The 15768-nt window shown below is 43.7% G+C and overlaps 1 protein-coding gene across 1 annotated transcript in view; it reads right to left on the reverse strand.

Moving 5' to 3' along the window:
• LOC140734543 (serine/threonine-protein kinase 26-like) overlaps positions 1 to 15768 on the reverse strand; it is a 113559-nt gene that overhangs the window by 8500 nt on the left and 89291 nt on the right. The window contains exons 4-8 of the mRNA XM_073058663.1: positions 11523 to 11631; positions 11286 to 11443; positions 10026 to 10211; positions 7910 to 8058; positions 1998 to 2097 (exon numbers count right to left, since the gene is read on the reverse strand). Of these exons, the coding sequence (XP_072914764.1) occupies positions 1998 to 2097; positions 7910 to 8058; positions 10026 to 10211; positions 11286 to 11443; positions 11523 to 11631 (702 nt within the window). The remainder of the gene's footprint in view (positions 1 to 1997; positions 2098 to 7909; positions 8059 to 10025; positions 10212 to 11285; positions 11444 to 11522; positions 11632 to 15768) is intronic.

Genomic DNA, 15768 nt, shown 5'->3' on the forward strand with positions numbered 1-15768 from the left:
AATTGACTGCTTCATCTTGAAATTGAATTGAAACTTCCTGACCAACCTTCCATTAGGACCTTGTCAAAGGTCCATGCAGACACCATACATTCATACTTGCCCTTCATATATCAACATTCCTACTTGAAAAATTCTAAAACTGGTTAGACATGACCTACCACACACAAAGACATGTTTATATCCCTGATCAGACCCTGTCTATCCAAATAGTTATATACCTGATCCCTTAGAATACCTTCCAATAATTTACCCACAACTGACGTCAGGCTCACTGGCCAATAATTTCACAGCTTATTCTTAGAGCTTTTCCTAAACAACGTAACAAACTTGGCTAACCTCCAATCCTCTGGCACCTCACCCTTCACTGAAGATGCTGTAAATAACTTCTCTAGGACCCTTGCAATTTCTGTACTAGCCTCCAACAACATCTGAGGAGGCATCTAGTCAGGTTCTAGAGATCTATCCAACCTGATATACCTCAAGACAGCAAGCACCTCATCCTTTGTAATACATAAATGGTCCATGACCTCACTGCTCTTTTGCCTCAAATCAATAGATTGCCTGTCTCCCCAGTAAATATAGAAGAAAAAAATCCATTTAAGATCTTCCCCACATCTGAATTGTATTATCTTCTTATTTCTAGCTTCACTAGCAGGTGGCATAGGTGGTAATTGAGGTCCTGTCCACTTCACTGGTACCAACATAGATCACAACTTCTGGCTGCTTATCCTCCCCCTAAAGAATGCCATGGACTCGATCCAAGATGTCTCTTGATCCTAGCACCTGGGAGGCAACATACCATCCAGGAATTCCCTTATTATCTGCCTCTTCTCTCCCTTGCGTTCTGAGTCAGAGACCCAGACTCAGTACCAAAGATCTGACTGCTGTATGTTTCCTCTATTACAGTATATCACAACCCCAATAAGTATCCCAAACAATATACTTGCTACTGAATGGACACAGGTACCCTGCACAGGTTGTCTATCTCCTTTCCGTCTCCTGACAGTCACCCAATTGCCTGTGTCCTACACCTTCAGTGTAACTACCTCCCTGTCAACCAACTACTGTCTTTCAAATGAACCAGAGTTCACCCAGCTCCAGCTCCCTGAAGTGGTCTACAAGAAGCTGCAGCTGGATCCACTTTTGCAGGGGTAGTCGTCAGGGACATTGGAGGTCTCCCTGTCCTCCCGCATCTCACAGGAGGAACACTCCACTGTCATGACTGTCAATTCTACTGCTCTAACTGTGCAATAAGAAACTGACAGAAACTTGGTCTCCACCACTCCTCGTCAAAGTATCAAGCTACCCACTCCCACAATGGCCACTCCACTTAAACCTAACTTATTGTTACTGACCCTTGTCCAATAATCTAAACAATCTCAAGCTCTGCAGAAAGTCCTGACAGAACACGCTTACTTTTTTTGCAGAAAGTCCCAACTGACAGTCACACCACCCACACAAAGCAGAGGTTACTCTTCCAATGACTTCTCAGCAGCCCTGGTATCTGACCTGAAGGCTCTTCCACAGTCTCACATGCCTCACCAAGTGAAGTAGTAAATCACGAGGGTCGTCGATAAGGTAAAGTCACAGTCTTTCTCCCCAAAGAAACAATAACTGAGCGAATCAAAAACTAGGAGGCACGGATTTAAGGTGAGAGGGGAAAGACTTAAAAGGGACCTGAGATAGTGTTGGGTACATGGAACGAGCTGCCATATGACATTATAGAGGTGGGTCTGATTTCAATGTTTAAAAGACATTTGGCAGGTACATGGATAGAAACATTTAGAGGGATATGGGTCAAGATCTAGTCAATGGGATTGACTCAGATGGGCATCTTGATCAGCATGGTTCAACTGGGCAAAAGGTCCATACAGTATAACTCTACGACATTGGGAGCTACAAGTCTATATGTACGAGCTCAACTCGCCACTCTAGGGACCCAGCGGAACCATTAAACGTTAAATGGTGGGTTCAGGTGAGACAGTTGCTGCACTTACCGTCCCGTTCTGCAGCTTCTTTGCATCCGGTTTCTTCCTCACCGTGGTGAAGGACCACTCGATGGGTTTTGCGTTCTTGTTCTCCTTGTCACTACTCCCACTGAAAGGAAGAAAGACATTACAAGCTGGTTGGCAGATATTTTCTACCATCCTCAGTTTCAGGCCCAGATGTCTCACATGGCTAGACTTTCCTCCGAGTCCCTCCACTCTCAGTAACACTGAGCACAGGCTTAGCCCATCAGGAAAACCCATTCCTCAGAGGTAACTGGTGAGTTCCCTTACCGATGTGCCCAGGAACAAGGGCTGGTTCTAAACCTGTCTTCCTCTGAAATTCAAGCTGCTCATCACAGTCAGACAGAAGCAGCAGCTGCAGGCTCTTCAGTATATGATGACCAGCAACCACCCATTTATACAAACCCTGCCTCAACCACGTCTATTCTAGCCCCATTCACAACTCACTGCCAGATTCTACCACACGAGGGCAACTTATAGTGACCAATTAACCCACGTATGAAACAGGCTAAAGACCTTTTGGTAGTACATCTTGTTAAACTGTGGTTCCTCCACAAAGTGCAGCACTTTCTCTGTACCTGAAGACTCTGCCATGACATTGAATACAGAAACAGGCCCTTCTGCCCACCAACTACCCACTTACACTAATCCAGGGGTTCCCAACCTTTTTTATGCCATGCACCAATACCATTAAAAAAAAGGGGTCTGTGGACCTCAGGTTGGGAACCCCTGCTTTAATTTCATTTTATTCTTTGCACATTTCCTTGAACGTCCTCTAGGCTCTCCCATTCACTCTCACACGAGGGGCAATTTACAACGGCCAATTAACCTGCCAACGTCTTTGGGATATGGGAGGAAACCAGAGCAACCGAGGAAAACCCAGGTGGTCGGAGAGAGAAAGTGCAAACTCTGCACAGTCAGGTTCGAACTGGGCCTCCAGTGCTGATGGGAAATGGCTCTATCCACTGTGAGGCACAATCAACATCAAAACTCCAGTAAGCTACAAGCTGTGGTACCTGCACTGCCTGTGGGTAGACATGCACATGCATGGCACTTGCTATTTATTCATACAATTACAACAGAGTAATAGCTGGATAAATGAAAGGGACAAAGTGAGGGACACTGAGCACTGATGACAGTGCTAGGATTGAACTTACATCTCCAGGGTTGTCTTTGGCATCACTGGTATTAGTTTCATGCAGTCCACAAGGCCCCCACCACCATCTCGTCCAGAATCAGAGTCAGAAGTTCAAATACACTCCAGGGATCTGACCCCAGTCTCCAGGCTAACTTGCTAGTGCAGTATTACTGAGAGCAAAAGTAGTTTTGCCTTGTTGAACGTCCAGCTGAAGTAGGGACAGGTTTGCTCTCTGGGCTAAAAGTACATACTTTCACAGGAGGGTGTGCTGGGGTGATATCCAGGAGGAATCAGGACCATCAAAGCAGGCTGGTCCAACACTCAATTAGTTTAGACAATGGACAAACTCAGAGAGACATAGAAAGGGGTTTGACACTGTGGACAGTGAGAGGATGCTTCCACCCCGCTGCTTTTAGGCTTTGAACCAATCACTTCTACACCCCCTTCCCAGTGGTGCTGGCTCATTCTTAGACACTTAATTCAGGCAGTCTTGTTGTGCTATTATTGTCACTTTAGCACCATTTCAGATTGTGCTACAATGTTTGCACCACTCTGTTGTTCTGCAACCATTTGCCTTATTTATTGGTGTATTAATTATGACCGTTTAGACGGTTCGTTCTGTGAGCTTCACTTGGTACCCTGGCACAATCTGAAACTGAATAAACAGACAGCTCCTGAATCAGTTGTCATAGAGATGAGGAGGAATTTCTTTTTGCAGAGGCCTTGAATATCTGGGATACACATCCCCACACATGGGCAGGCAGAGCCGGGCAGGCAGAGCCAAGCAGGCGATGAAGCCAATTTTTTGCCTTATTGGGTGTACAGAGAGGATCCAAGGCTCAGACCCTAGCAGATGCGATCTCATTGTTCTGGAGGGACAGAATGGCTAACTCCCTGCATCTACTGAGTGCCAGTCTCTCCCCCTCAAGTTCCATGAGAGTATTTAAAGGCAAATTCTCCCTGGAGTCCTGGCTATAACTTATCCTTCAATTACTGTCACTAAAAATAGTATAACCCGGCTGTCTAGGCCTCTTACAGTAGGTTCACAAGAGCTTCTTTAGTATCATTTGCACTAGCAATAAATCCTAATTAAGGCTGCAGAACATATGACTCAGTGACCAAAAATAACTGGGCTAACTGAAAGCTGCCTATTCACAGTCAACAAACACGCAGATAACTTGAGCTAACACTGTCCCAACTAAAAGAAACAAGCCGAGGCCTTTGATTAGTGACAAATCCATTTTTAAATATGCATTGTGTTGAGCTAGTCTGGTGGAACAGAGTGGGAAGATCCCACTGGTCAGAGTGTTATCAATCAGCAATGATCTATAGTATTTTGTACTGATACCAGAGCTTTAGTTACAAATTCAGGGCTTTCCTGCATGTAGTTCAATGTAAAAATCACACAGTGATGTTCAGGAAATACAAAAAGAACCTGGATGGGTTTCTAAAGAGATTCACCAGGACAACTATTTGGATGTCATACAGAGATGGGAGAAGTTGTTCTCAAGAACTATACAGTCCTTCAGCCCACTGACCATCACCCATCCAGTGTACACTAATCCAATGCTAATCCCGCTTTATTCTCCTGACAAAGCTAGATTCTATATTCACACACACTGGGCAACTCACAGCAGTCAATTAAGCTACAAGCATCACTGGGATGTGTGGGGAAAAAAGACAGTGTGCGGGGGGGGGGGGGGGGTAAAATTGTGTGGTCCCAGGGATAATATGCAAATTCGACACAGACAGTACCTGATCTCTGAAGTTACGAGCCAGCCGTTCTGCCTGCCACGCCACTGCCCTTGTGGGGTGGTCTGATTGAGGCATTTATGATAAGGAAGGGCAGATCAAGGGACAGAAAAGGCAGATGAGTGGCAAAAGGGCCAGAAGTGACATTTAGAATAAAACTTACCCTAGAGCAAGTAGGTCACACTTGGAATGGATAGCAAATGGGATTTCATGACAGGTAATTCAATAGAACAGTATACAGGGAGGTGAATATGTTCTGTATAGAAGGGTACAGCATAGTTACAAGGCCCTTCAGCCCATGATATTGTGCCAACCCCTTAACCTATTCCAAGAGTAATCTAACGCTTCCCTTCTACATAGCCCTCCAGTTTTTTTCTATTATCCCTGTGCTGGAAGATTTGCAGGGTTAAGGGGAAAGGTTGGAGAACCGTGAGCCAGAACAAACTCAATAGGTTGAATATCCTCCTGTAACTGAATGGTTCAGCTCTCCTGTAGATTATGTGAATTGCAGCTTTCTCCAACTGGATTAACAGACAATGCTTGAGCTGATGTGAATTTAAACCAACGAGTTACCATTACAATGCATCCTCAATGTCTCATACTACGTTGCAAGAGGTCTGTGTCAGCTTTTAGTGCAGGCTAATCCATTAGTGCTGCACTGTAACTCAGCAGCCCATACAAACTAATTTGTTCCATCTATTAACATTTTTCAGTATTAGGAATATTTCAGACACCAGGGTTTAAAAGATTACAAAGTGTCATCCTTGTATTTCAATCTGCAGTTTCTTATGCTTCCATGGTTACTATATCCTCATTTTAACGTGGTGCAGCTGCCTCAACTCCAGAGAACCGGGTTCAATCCTGGCCTCAGATACCATGAAATGGTGTGGAGTTTGCATGCTCTCCCTGCAACATGTGTGTTTCCTCCTACATTGGTAGATTAATTGATCACTATAAATGGGAGACAGAATCGGGAGGGAGCTGATGGGAATTAAAGTGTTGCATTCATATCTGCTTCCACCACCTTCCCTGGAGAGCATATTCCAAACACCTACCACTTTCAGTGTAAACAAAAAATTGCCTGACATATCCTTAAGATTTCACCACCCACCTTAAAGCCATGTCTTTTCGTATCTGACATTTCTACCTTACCAAAAAGAGTCTAAGCCTTTATATTTATTTGTTTCTCATATTACAAATTTCTGTCAGATGATTTCCTCAGCATCTGATGCCCAGATAAAACAACACACGTGTGTCTAACTTCTCCTTAAAGTACTACTCTCTTTCCAGACAAGCTCTTCTGCATCTTCTCCAAAGCCTCTATTTTGTATGGCAATCAAACTCCACACAGCATTTCCATTGTGGCCTATTTAAGGCTTCACACGGATAAAACATGACTTCCTAACTTTTATACGCAATGCTATGACTGATGAGGGCAAGTATCTGACTGCCTTCTTTACCACCCTATCTATTTGAGTTGCTCCTTTCATAGAGCTGTGTACTTCTAACATCCCCTTGTACGTCAAACCTCCTAAGGGTCCTGCCATTTACCATTCAACTTTCCTCTTACATTTGATCTCCCAAAGTTCAACACCTCTGGATGAAATTTCATCTGCTATTTTTCTACCCAAATTTTCAACTGAACTATTTCCTGCTATTCTCTGAAAGCCCTTCTAACTATCCAGAACTCATCCAATTTCGGTGCTATTTGTAAACCTCCAAATCACTACCTACACTTTCATCCAAATCATTTACATATATACATACACACACATATTATATATAACCATGCAAACTCCACACATACTGTAGCCAAGCTAGGGATTAACTCACAAGAGTTGAGGCTATTGTACTACCTGCTGCACCAGACTGGTGGATGTTTGTTGTACCAGTGGCCCAGGGCAAACCCTGCAACTTGTACTCAAAACAGCTGCATCAGAACTTCACACTGTAATTGTTTGATTTATATTATAACTTCACAGCTAAGGTAGAAATTAGTTTAATTATTTCCCCACAAAGTCACAGAAATATTCAAAAGCTTTCCTGATAATTACATTTTCCATTCAGCATACATCTTCGGTTGATGCAAGGAGGGAGCAGGTTACTTAGCAAATTGACCATAATATTTAAAAAACCCTAGCCTCTCCAGTATTTGACATTTTCACCCTAGGAAAAACTAACCGCCCCATCCAAGTCATTCATAATTTTATATACTTGTATCAGGTCATCTTTCAGTCACTGACGTTCCAGAGAAATCAATCTAAGATTACCCAATGTTGCAAATACTCTCTAATAGAAGCAACACCCTGTTCATTTAAATATTCAGTGGACTCTACATCCATCAGAGATCCTCACCACCCAGGCCGTGCTCTTCTCTCACTGCTGCCATCCGGTAGAAGGTACAAGAGCCTCAGGGCTCACACCAGCAGGTTCAAGAACAGTTACTACCCCTCAACCATCAGACTCTTGAACAAAAGAGAACAGCTACACTCACCTATTGAGATGTTTCCACAAACAATGATCTCACTTTAAGGACTTTCTATCTTGTTTACTTCATGCTCTTGTTATTTATTGCTATTTATTTATATTTGCATTTGTACAGTTTGTTGTCTTCTATGCTCTTTATTCCTCTTTTATTGATCTTGTTTACAGTTACTGTTCTATGGATTCGCTAAGTATGCCTGCAGAACAAGAATCTCAGAGTTGTGTGTGGTGACAAGCACGTATCCTGATAATAAATTTTACTTTGAACTTTGACTTTCTATGTCCCTTAATAACAAACTTCCATCATTCTTGCTGGATGAGGACATGTTAAGGGAAGTGAATGGATAGACTGGGCCTCTTTTCCCTGAAGCGAAGGCGGCTGAGGGGGGATAGACAATTATGAGAGGCATGTATAGAGTTGATACTCGCCTGAATTGTTCAGTATTCTGGCAGTTAACATTTGCCCTCTGGATTACTAATCCAGTAATTTCTTATATATTCAGAGATTATATTAGAAAGCACTTACGAATCTGACTCATCTGAACTAGAGTCATCATCACTGTGCCCCTCTGCTTTCCACCTCTTGTACCCGTCGATTAGTTCTGTGAGATAAGAGGTCTTCTTGCAGTTTTTAAGGATGAACTTGTGTTTCAACAGTTCCTTGGCTGTTGGACGCTGAGCAGAAATGGAAAGCGAGAATCAATACCTCTTCAGGCTGTACTGAGACACTCAGACTGGCAGAAAACTTTGGATCAATGACCTGTCAGCAGAACATCAATCTACATACAGTTGCAACAAGAAGTTTGTGAACATTTTGAAATTACTTTTTTTTTTGCATTAAATACTCATACAATATGGTCCAATCTTCATCCAACTCACAATAATAGACAGACACAATCTGCTTAAACTAATAACAAACAAATGTAATTCTCCTTGTCAATACTCAGTAAATCTTTTAAACAATCATAGTCCAAGTTCCAAAAAGTATGTGAACCTCCGGGGTAATGCCTTCTACAAGAGATATTTCGAACCAGGTGTTCCAATCAATGAGATTAGAGGTGTGAGCCCTATAAAAAAAGACAGTCAGGTTGCTGACAGAGCCTGCTCTTCTCAAGAAAGGTCTGTTTATGTACACCATGCCTCAATCAAAACAACTTTCCGAGGACCTTAGAAGAATTGTAGAGATGCAGGAAGCTGGAAAGGATACAAAAGCACTTTTAGAGACCTGAGTTCTCATCAGTCTACAAGAGAAACTGTCTACAAATGGAAATTCAGTACTGTTGCTATTTCCCTAGGAGTGGTCATCCTGCAAAGAGAACAACGTGCAGTGCTGAAGGAGATGAAAATGAGCCCAAGGCCTGCAGAACTTCCTAAAGTCTCTGGTTATGTGTCCACTATAGAAAAATGCTGAACAAGAATCGAGTTCATGGAAGGACAGCATATTGAAAACACTGGCTCTCCAAAAACAAAAAACATATTGCTGCACGCCTCAGGTTTGCAAAAGACCGCCTCGATGTTCCTCAACACTTCTGGGCCTGGACAGCTTGCAATCATTGAAAGAACAATAAAGTCAAAACTGAATGATGACATTATACAGGAGAATGGCAGGGTAGCGGTTCGTCACCTGAAGCTTAACAGAAGTTGGACAATGCAACAAGACAGTGATCCGAAACACAAGAGTAAATCAACAACAGAATGGTTTAAAAAGAAGAAACTTCGTGTTTTGGAATGGTCAGGTCTGAGTCCAATTGAGATGTTGTGGCATGACCTGAAGAGGGTTGCTCATGCAAGGTATCCCAGAAATATTGATGACTGAAACAATTTTGTGTGGAGCAATGGTTTAAAAATTCCTCCTTGCTGTTGTTCAAGTCTGATCAGCAGCTACAGGAAACGTTTAGTGGAGGTTATTGCTGCTAAAGGAGGTTCTACCATTGTTCAATACAAGGGTTCACATACTTCTTCCAGCCTGGACTGAATGATTAAACAATGTGTTCAATAAAGACATGTAAAGTATAATTGCGCATTATTAGTTTAGGTAGTTTGCGTTTGTCATTTTATGAGTAATTAATGCAGAAAACCAGGTAATTGCAAAGGGTTCACAAACTTTTTCTTGCAACTGCATATTATTAGCACTGTTGCCACCTGCATGGACACTTCCTGACCTGCTGAATGTCTCCAGCATTTTGTTTTTATTACAAATTTTCAGAACCTGCTGTTATTTTCCTTTTCAGTAGAACATTGCCTGATCATTCATAGCATCTTACTTGTCTGAATAAACTCTCGGGATAACTTAACTGAACCTTTTACATTTCTCTTCATGTGCATACTGAAATGCAAATGCAAGCGATTTATTATTAACTGCAACTTAGTTCTTGGAACTGTGCAGTGTTCCTGTCCGAAATGGCTGCAGAGTCCCTGTCCGAAATGGCTGCAGAGTCCGAGGTCTGTGTGTATGGAGGAAACCACTACCCACACCTTCAGACTTTTGCTGCAGCCGTATTACAGCCAAGGCAGTGGAACAACAGCATGGCGTAAAGCTCACTGAAGGGACAGGGACCAGATCTCCCACCAAGCAAACATGTGGTGGAAGATGCCACTCAAACAAGAGACGGAACCCTGAAGCCAATCCCGATAATACTTACAAAGGATGGGTCCTTATTTAGGCATGCGTCCACAAATTCCTTAAAAGATTTGCTGAACTCTCCTTCCAACGTTGGTGGGTTGTTTTTGGGTATGAGGAAGAGAACCCTCATGGGATGCATGTCGGAGTTGGGTGGCTCACCCTTGGCCAATTCAATGGCAGTAATTCCCAAAGACCAGATGTCTGCCTGGAAGGAGAGAGACAGTAAATTTACAACACAACACACAGCAGCCCAGCAGTTGTGACCGGATGAAAGGAAGCACCACCATACTGCATTAAATTACCCAATTGAATTGGACAGAGTGGGTGGGGGGGGGGGGGGAGGGAGAAAAGCGGGGGGGGGCGAGGGAGAGAAGGCGGGGGGGGGGGGTGTGAGGGAGCATGAGGGAGTGTCTCATCCCTGGAAGAGATTTCAGAGTGTAGTACTAGGAGTAAGGTAAGTGGGGAGGGATGAGTGGACAAGGGACGTTGACCATCCCATTTGCCTTGTCTTCAGCACATAATTTGGGATCTCTCATAGCCACCCATTTCAATTCTACTTCGCATTCCTAATCCAACGCAACAGTCCATGGCCTCCTCTACAACCACAATGAGGCCACCCTCAGGTTAGGTCAGCAACACTTTATATTTTGTCTGGCTAGCTTCTAACCAGACAGATCAGAAGTTCAGTAATTGCCCACCTACCCTTCACTATTCCCCATTCCTGTTCCCCCCCCTCCCCTTATCTCCTTACCTCCCCTTACCTCTGTCTGATGCTCCTCCTCCTCCACTTTTGCCCATGGTCTTCTACCCTCTTCTATCAGATTTCCCCTTCTCCAGCTCTTTACCTCTTTCACCAATCAACTTCCAAACTCTCTTCTTCACCCATCCTCCTCTCCCGGTTTCACCCATCACCTACCACCTTGTACTTCTTCCTCCCTTCCCCCACCTCCTTACTCTGACCTCTCATCCTTTTCTCCAGTCCTGATGAAGGGTCTCAGCCTGAAACGTCGACTCTTTACTCTTTTCCCCAAGATGCTCGCTGACCTGCTGAGTGTTCCAGCATTCTATGTGCGTTTCTTTGGAGTTCTAACACCTGCAGATTTTCCTGGGTTTGTGAAGCTAACGTAAGGTTGTTTCAAGATGCCATTTTGTTTACAAATTCAAATGCCAGGAGAACTTAGAAGTTGAAGGCTTAGGGCAGCAGAAGAATACAGAGCAAGTATAGAATAGATGGACTGAATAGCCTCAGTTGTGAAGCCAGCTGCCATGGTGCTCTTACCTTCGAGTCATATGCAGACTGCTGAATGACCTCTGGTGCCATCCAGAATGGAGTGCCGACAAATGTGTCCCGTTTGATCTGGGTGTCCGTCAGCTGTCCAGCCACACCGAAGTCTGCCAGCTTCACATCACCTTGCTCAGATAACAAGACATTGGCAGCTGGAGGAGATACAAGGAGTTGAGAAACACTTCACACACCATAAAACTGAAACTCGGTTGTGCTGAAGTCACAGCTTACCTTTAATGTCCCTGTGGATCTTTTTCTCTGAGTGCAGGTAGTCCAAACCTTTGAGGATTTCCCTCAACATGGTAGCAATCTGGAATTCATCAAAGGGTCCAGCCTGGAGCTGAAAGAGAAATTTCCATTACTAACAGGCAACAGACTACAGTATTTATTATAAACATTATAACAGGACTTGAGCAAATGCCAACTCTTCGGAACTGCTCATGAAAGTGCAAGAGGGAGAATACACTGCAGGTAGAAGCTGAACAGATAGAGGTATTGAATGGAGAATATAGCCGACATCAGAGGCCTCCTCTGCAATAAGTACTCAGACTTTTCCAGCATCTCTTATGCTTCACAGACAAGGAAGAACATTTGAGGGGCAGTGATAGAATCTGTGGAGGTTGGTGGAAACCTGTAGATGGACAGTTGATCATTGGCATTGTCTGGGAGGTGGGGGTGACGTATCACTCTACAAATTTAAACATGTTACACAACAAGCTGACATAACTAGGGATTCTCTGGGTTTGGTCTCATGACCAGAGCTTAGATATTTGAGACATTTGCGTGTCCCAGTGCATGATACGCAAAATCTAATAAGTACATACAACAAGTAGGAATGCAACCAGAAGGTTAGAATTTATTGCAAAGGGAACTGAATATAAAAGTAAGGAAGTTATGCATCAGATATAAATGGCACTGGTGGGACCATATATAGAATACCATATAGACTACTGGTGTCTGTTTGGAAAGGACTGCTCATGCATTGGAAAGATGTTAAAAGTTTATGACAGTCATACCTAGAATGGGAAATGCTGTCTCATGAGAAAAGGTCAGAGGTTAGGCACTGAAGTTTAGAAAAATGAAATTTAAAGGCCTTGACTGAAGTATACATGGGGAGACATGGAGAGGGAACCTCCTCTTGTGAGAAGCTGGAGATGAGCATCATAGTTTAAAAACTACAAGATACCCATTTAAGAAGGAGCTGAGTAAAACTTCTGTCAGAGGACTGAGAGCCTTTGCAGCTCTATCTTGAAGGGCATGAGAAACAGAGCCTTTGAGTATTTTAAGGCAAGGTTATCGACACGAAGTGGGCTAAGCAGGAATATGGTACTGAGGTCACATTCAGATTTGCCATGACCTGATTGAATGTCAAGGTAAATGCGAAGGGCTCCAGCTCCCAAATCCATAAAACAATGAATATCACAATCTCTGAAGACTGAGCTGCAAAATCCAGGGGAGCCAAACACTAGACCATGCCATTAGAAGTTAACTTTTTTCTCCTTTCCAAATAGGTCATCCAACCTACTTTACTTTCTAGTATTTCTTAGCTGCATTTTCAGTTTCCACAGCATTGGCCTATCAGTTCCATGCTGGAACACTTCATGTGAGGTCAGATATTTAGCTCCTATCCACTCCCTCCCCCAGCAAACTCTAACCTCTGACACCTTTAAAAGGAATCTTTACCCACTCTGTAACAGTACATCCAAAAGTAGGGTAGGCTGGTGGTGCAGTGGTTTAAGTTACTCAACTGTTATTCCAGAGGCCTGGACTAACAATCCAGAGAACCAAGTTCAAGTCCTACCTTGGCAGATGGGGAATTTAAATTCCATTAACAATTTGAACCAAAACTACACAAAAACCACCAAATTACCAGATTGCTGTAACAGCTAGTCAGGAAAGGAAATCAGCCAACTTGCCTACACGTTGCTCCATGCCCATTCATGTGGTAGGTTCTCAGTGGCCACCCACCTGTCCCCACCACCTCAAGAGGCAACTTAGGGATGGGCAATAAATAGTTAACGATGCCAAGGTTTTGGAACTGAAGAACCTGCCAAGGTCCTGAAACACAAGTAAATAACAAGCTGGGGTGTGAGACACTCTCGCTGATGTGACGGTAGAGTGCACAGCTTGTGTGAGATAAATAACCCAGTGACAAAGTGATATCAAGCTTTGTGTATTGTAGGTGGGAGGGGAGAAGGCCCATGGCCACTGACTGCTCTCTACCCAATGAGACTGAGCAATGAAATCTGGATACCAGTTCAGCAAACACACAAATGATCACAAAGGGTCACCCTCTGAGACGGGGGTAAGAATTAATTAAACCACAGGAGGACTCCTTTAGTACTGTTAGACCACCATTCACGGACAGGGAATCACAAATGGCAAGAGAGTGGAAGAAAACCAACATTTTTCAGTCTGGAACTCTGATGGAGATTGAAGAAATGACAGAAGACTGACTGGAAGAGGCTATTGAAGTGGGGTCATGAGTTGATTTCAGTGGCGAATTCCGTCTGGGGAGCTTTCAAAAGGGCTGCGATACCACGACTGGCCCCTTATAATGCTGCAGCAAATGCAGCTCAAACCATTTCCCTGAATGCATAGCTCTAATCCCCTGCACAGCTGACAGCAAAGGGTAACCACAAGTTGACACACAAAGCAGAGGTTTCTGCACAATCGGAAATAAAGGAGAGGGCAAAGGTAAAAAGGAGTACTGGACTCAGTGAAGAGGTTTAGTTTTAGACCTGGAGAATTTGGAACTCTTCACCAGATTATGACAGATGCAGCCAGTGGTTGGGGGTGGGGCCTTATTTCACATCTCTGGGTGCTAATTCACTGCCGACTCTTGACTTTTGTTAAACTGTTACAAGGAATTCACATTAATCATTAAACCCATTGTCTTTTGCCTTCTGTCTGTTGGACAGAATTTGCTGTCATCTGGGGAATGACGCAGAGACTGAAAGTAGTGGAGTTCTATCAATTCATCTTGCAAGACTCAATGTCAAACCATGTCACAACTCCGAGATAACATAAACAATACTTTCAGCTCCTGCTTTTTATACAAAATAGGGAATGCATGCTGCTGCTTGGAATCTTTTGGTCACTTAAGAATTTCACAGAGTTGAACTGTACCACGCAGTCTGTTGCTAAGATGCAGCATATAGATGGACGGTACAGGAACAGGCCCATTACATTCATGCTGACCCCTTACACCAGGCAGATTAAGAGCTGATCTGGATTGACTGGAACCTGTTAATAAATGGAGACAAAGAGACTGACGATGCTGAAAACTGGCACAAAAAAAACACTACTGGAAGAACCCAGTAGGTTACGTAGCATCTGTGGAAGGAAAGAGGTGGTCATCTTTTGGGTTGAGATCCTGCAACATGACTTCACCACCAGTGATTAATCCCAGTCTGTCTCAAAAAAATATAGCAGGAGACCAACCAACCTATTAAGTCTGTGCCAGATCTCAGGGTGAGGCCGCTCCCCCACAGGCTTGTCACCTCCTCCAAAATTCCACCACTTCCCTCACATCAGGGGCAATTTACAGCAGGTAATTAACCATCAATTCCCAGCAGCCCATCAACTCCCCCAGCTCCCATCTGCACATATTCCCGATTCTCACCTACACTCAGCTAATTAACCAACTTGCACATCTCTGCTACGTGGGAGAAAAGTTCAAAGTAAATTTTATTATCTCAGTACTCATATATCACCATATACGACCCTGAGTTCCATTTTCCTGTGGGTATACTCAGCAATTCTATAAAATAGTAACTATAATAGGATCAATGAAAGATCAACTAGAGTGAAGACAATAAACTATGCAAATGCAAATATAAATAAATAGCAATAAATACTGAGAGCATGAGTTAACAGGATAATGAATCCTTTGGTTGTGGGACTATCTCAATGGATGGGCAAGTGAGTGTGGTTATCCCCTTTTGTTCAAGGGCCTGATGGTTGAGGGGTAGTAACTGTACTTCAACCTGGTAGTGCGAGTCCTGAGGCTTCTCTACCTTCTACCTGATGGTGGCAAAAGCAAGAAAAGAGCATGGCCTGGGTGGAGGGAATCTCTGATGATGCTGCTCAGGGGAATCCCACACAATTCAAGAGGGAATGTGCAGACTACATACAAACGGCACCCTCGATAGGGATTGAAGCCAAGTCTCTGGAGTAGTTAAGCTCCAGCTCCAACCACACTGTTGCACTTGGGGGTCAGAATGCTGCCCTGTGATTCAACCAGGGACTTCCTACCCACAACAGTACGGGTAAAGAAACCAGTATTGAAGTGATGGGCTACAGGGCCTGTTTAATGCTCCACAGTCCTCTGACACTGTGAGACGTGCTAAGCACCAGGAGATGAGAGGGAAGTTTTCACGGATGGAAGGAGAGCATCTCCCTGTGCAGGGAGGAAGTGGAGAACACTCTCGAGGAGAATTTGATTGTGACTGCTGATGAAGCAGGACAGCGTTCA

Source organism: Hemitrygon akajei, chromosome 10 (assembly GCF_048418815.1).
Source record: "Hemitrygon akajei chromosome 10, sHemAka1.3, whole genome shotgun sequence".
In the NCBI taxonomy this organism is placed as follows: domain Eukaryota; kingdom Metazoa; phylum Chordata; class Chondrichthyes; order Myliobatiformes; family Dasyatidae; genus Hemitrygon; species Hemitrygon akajei.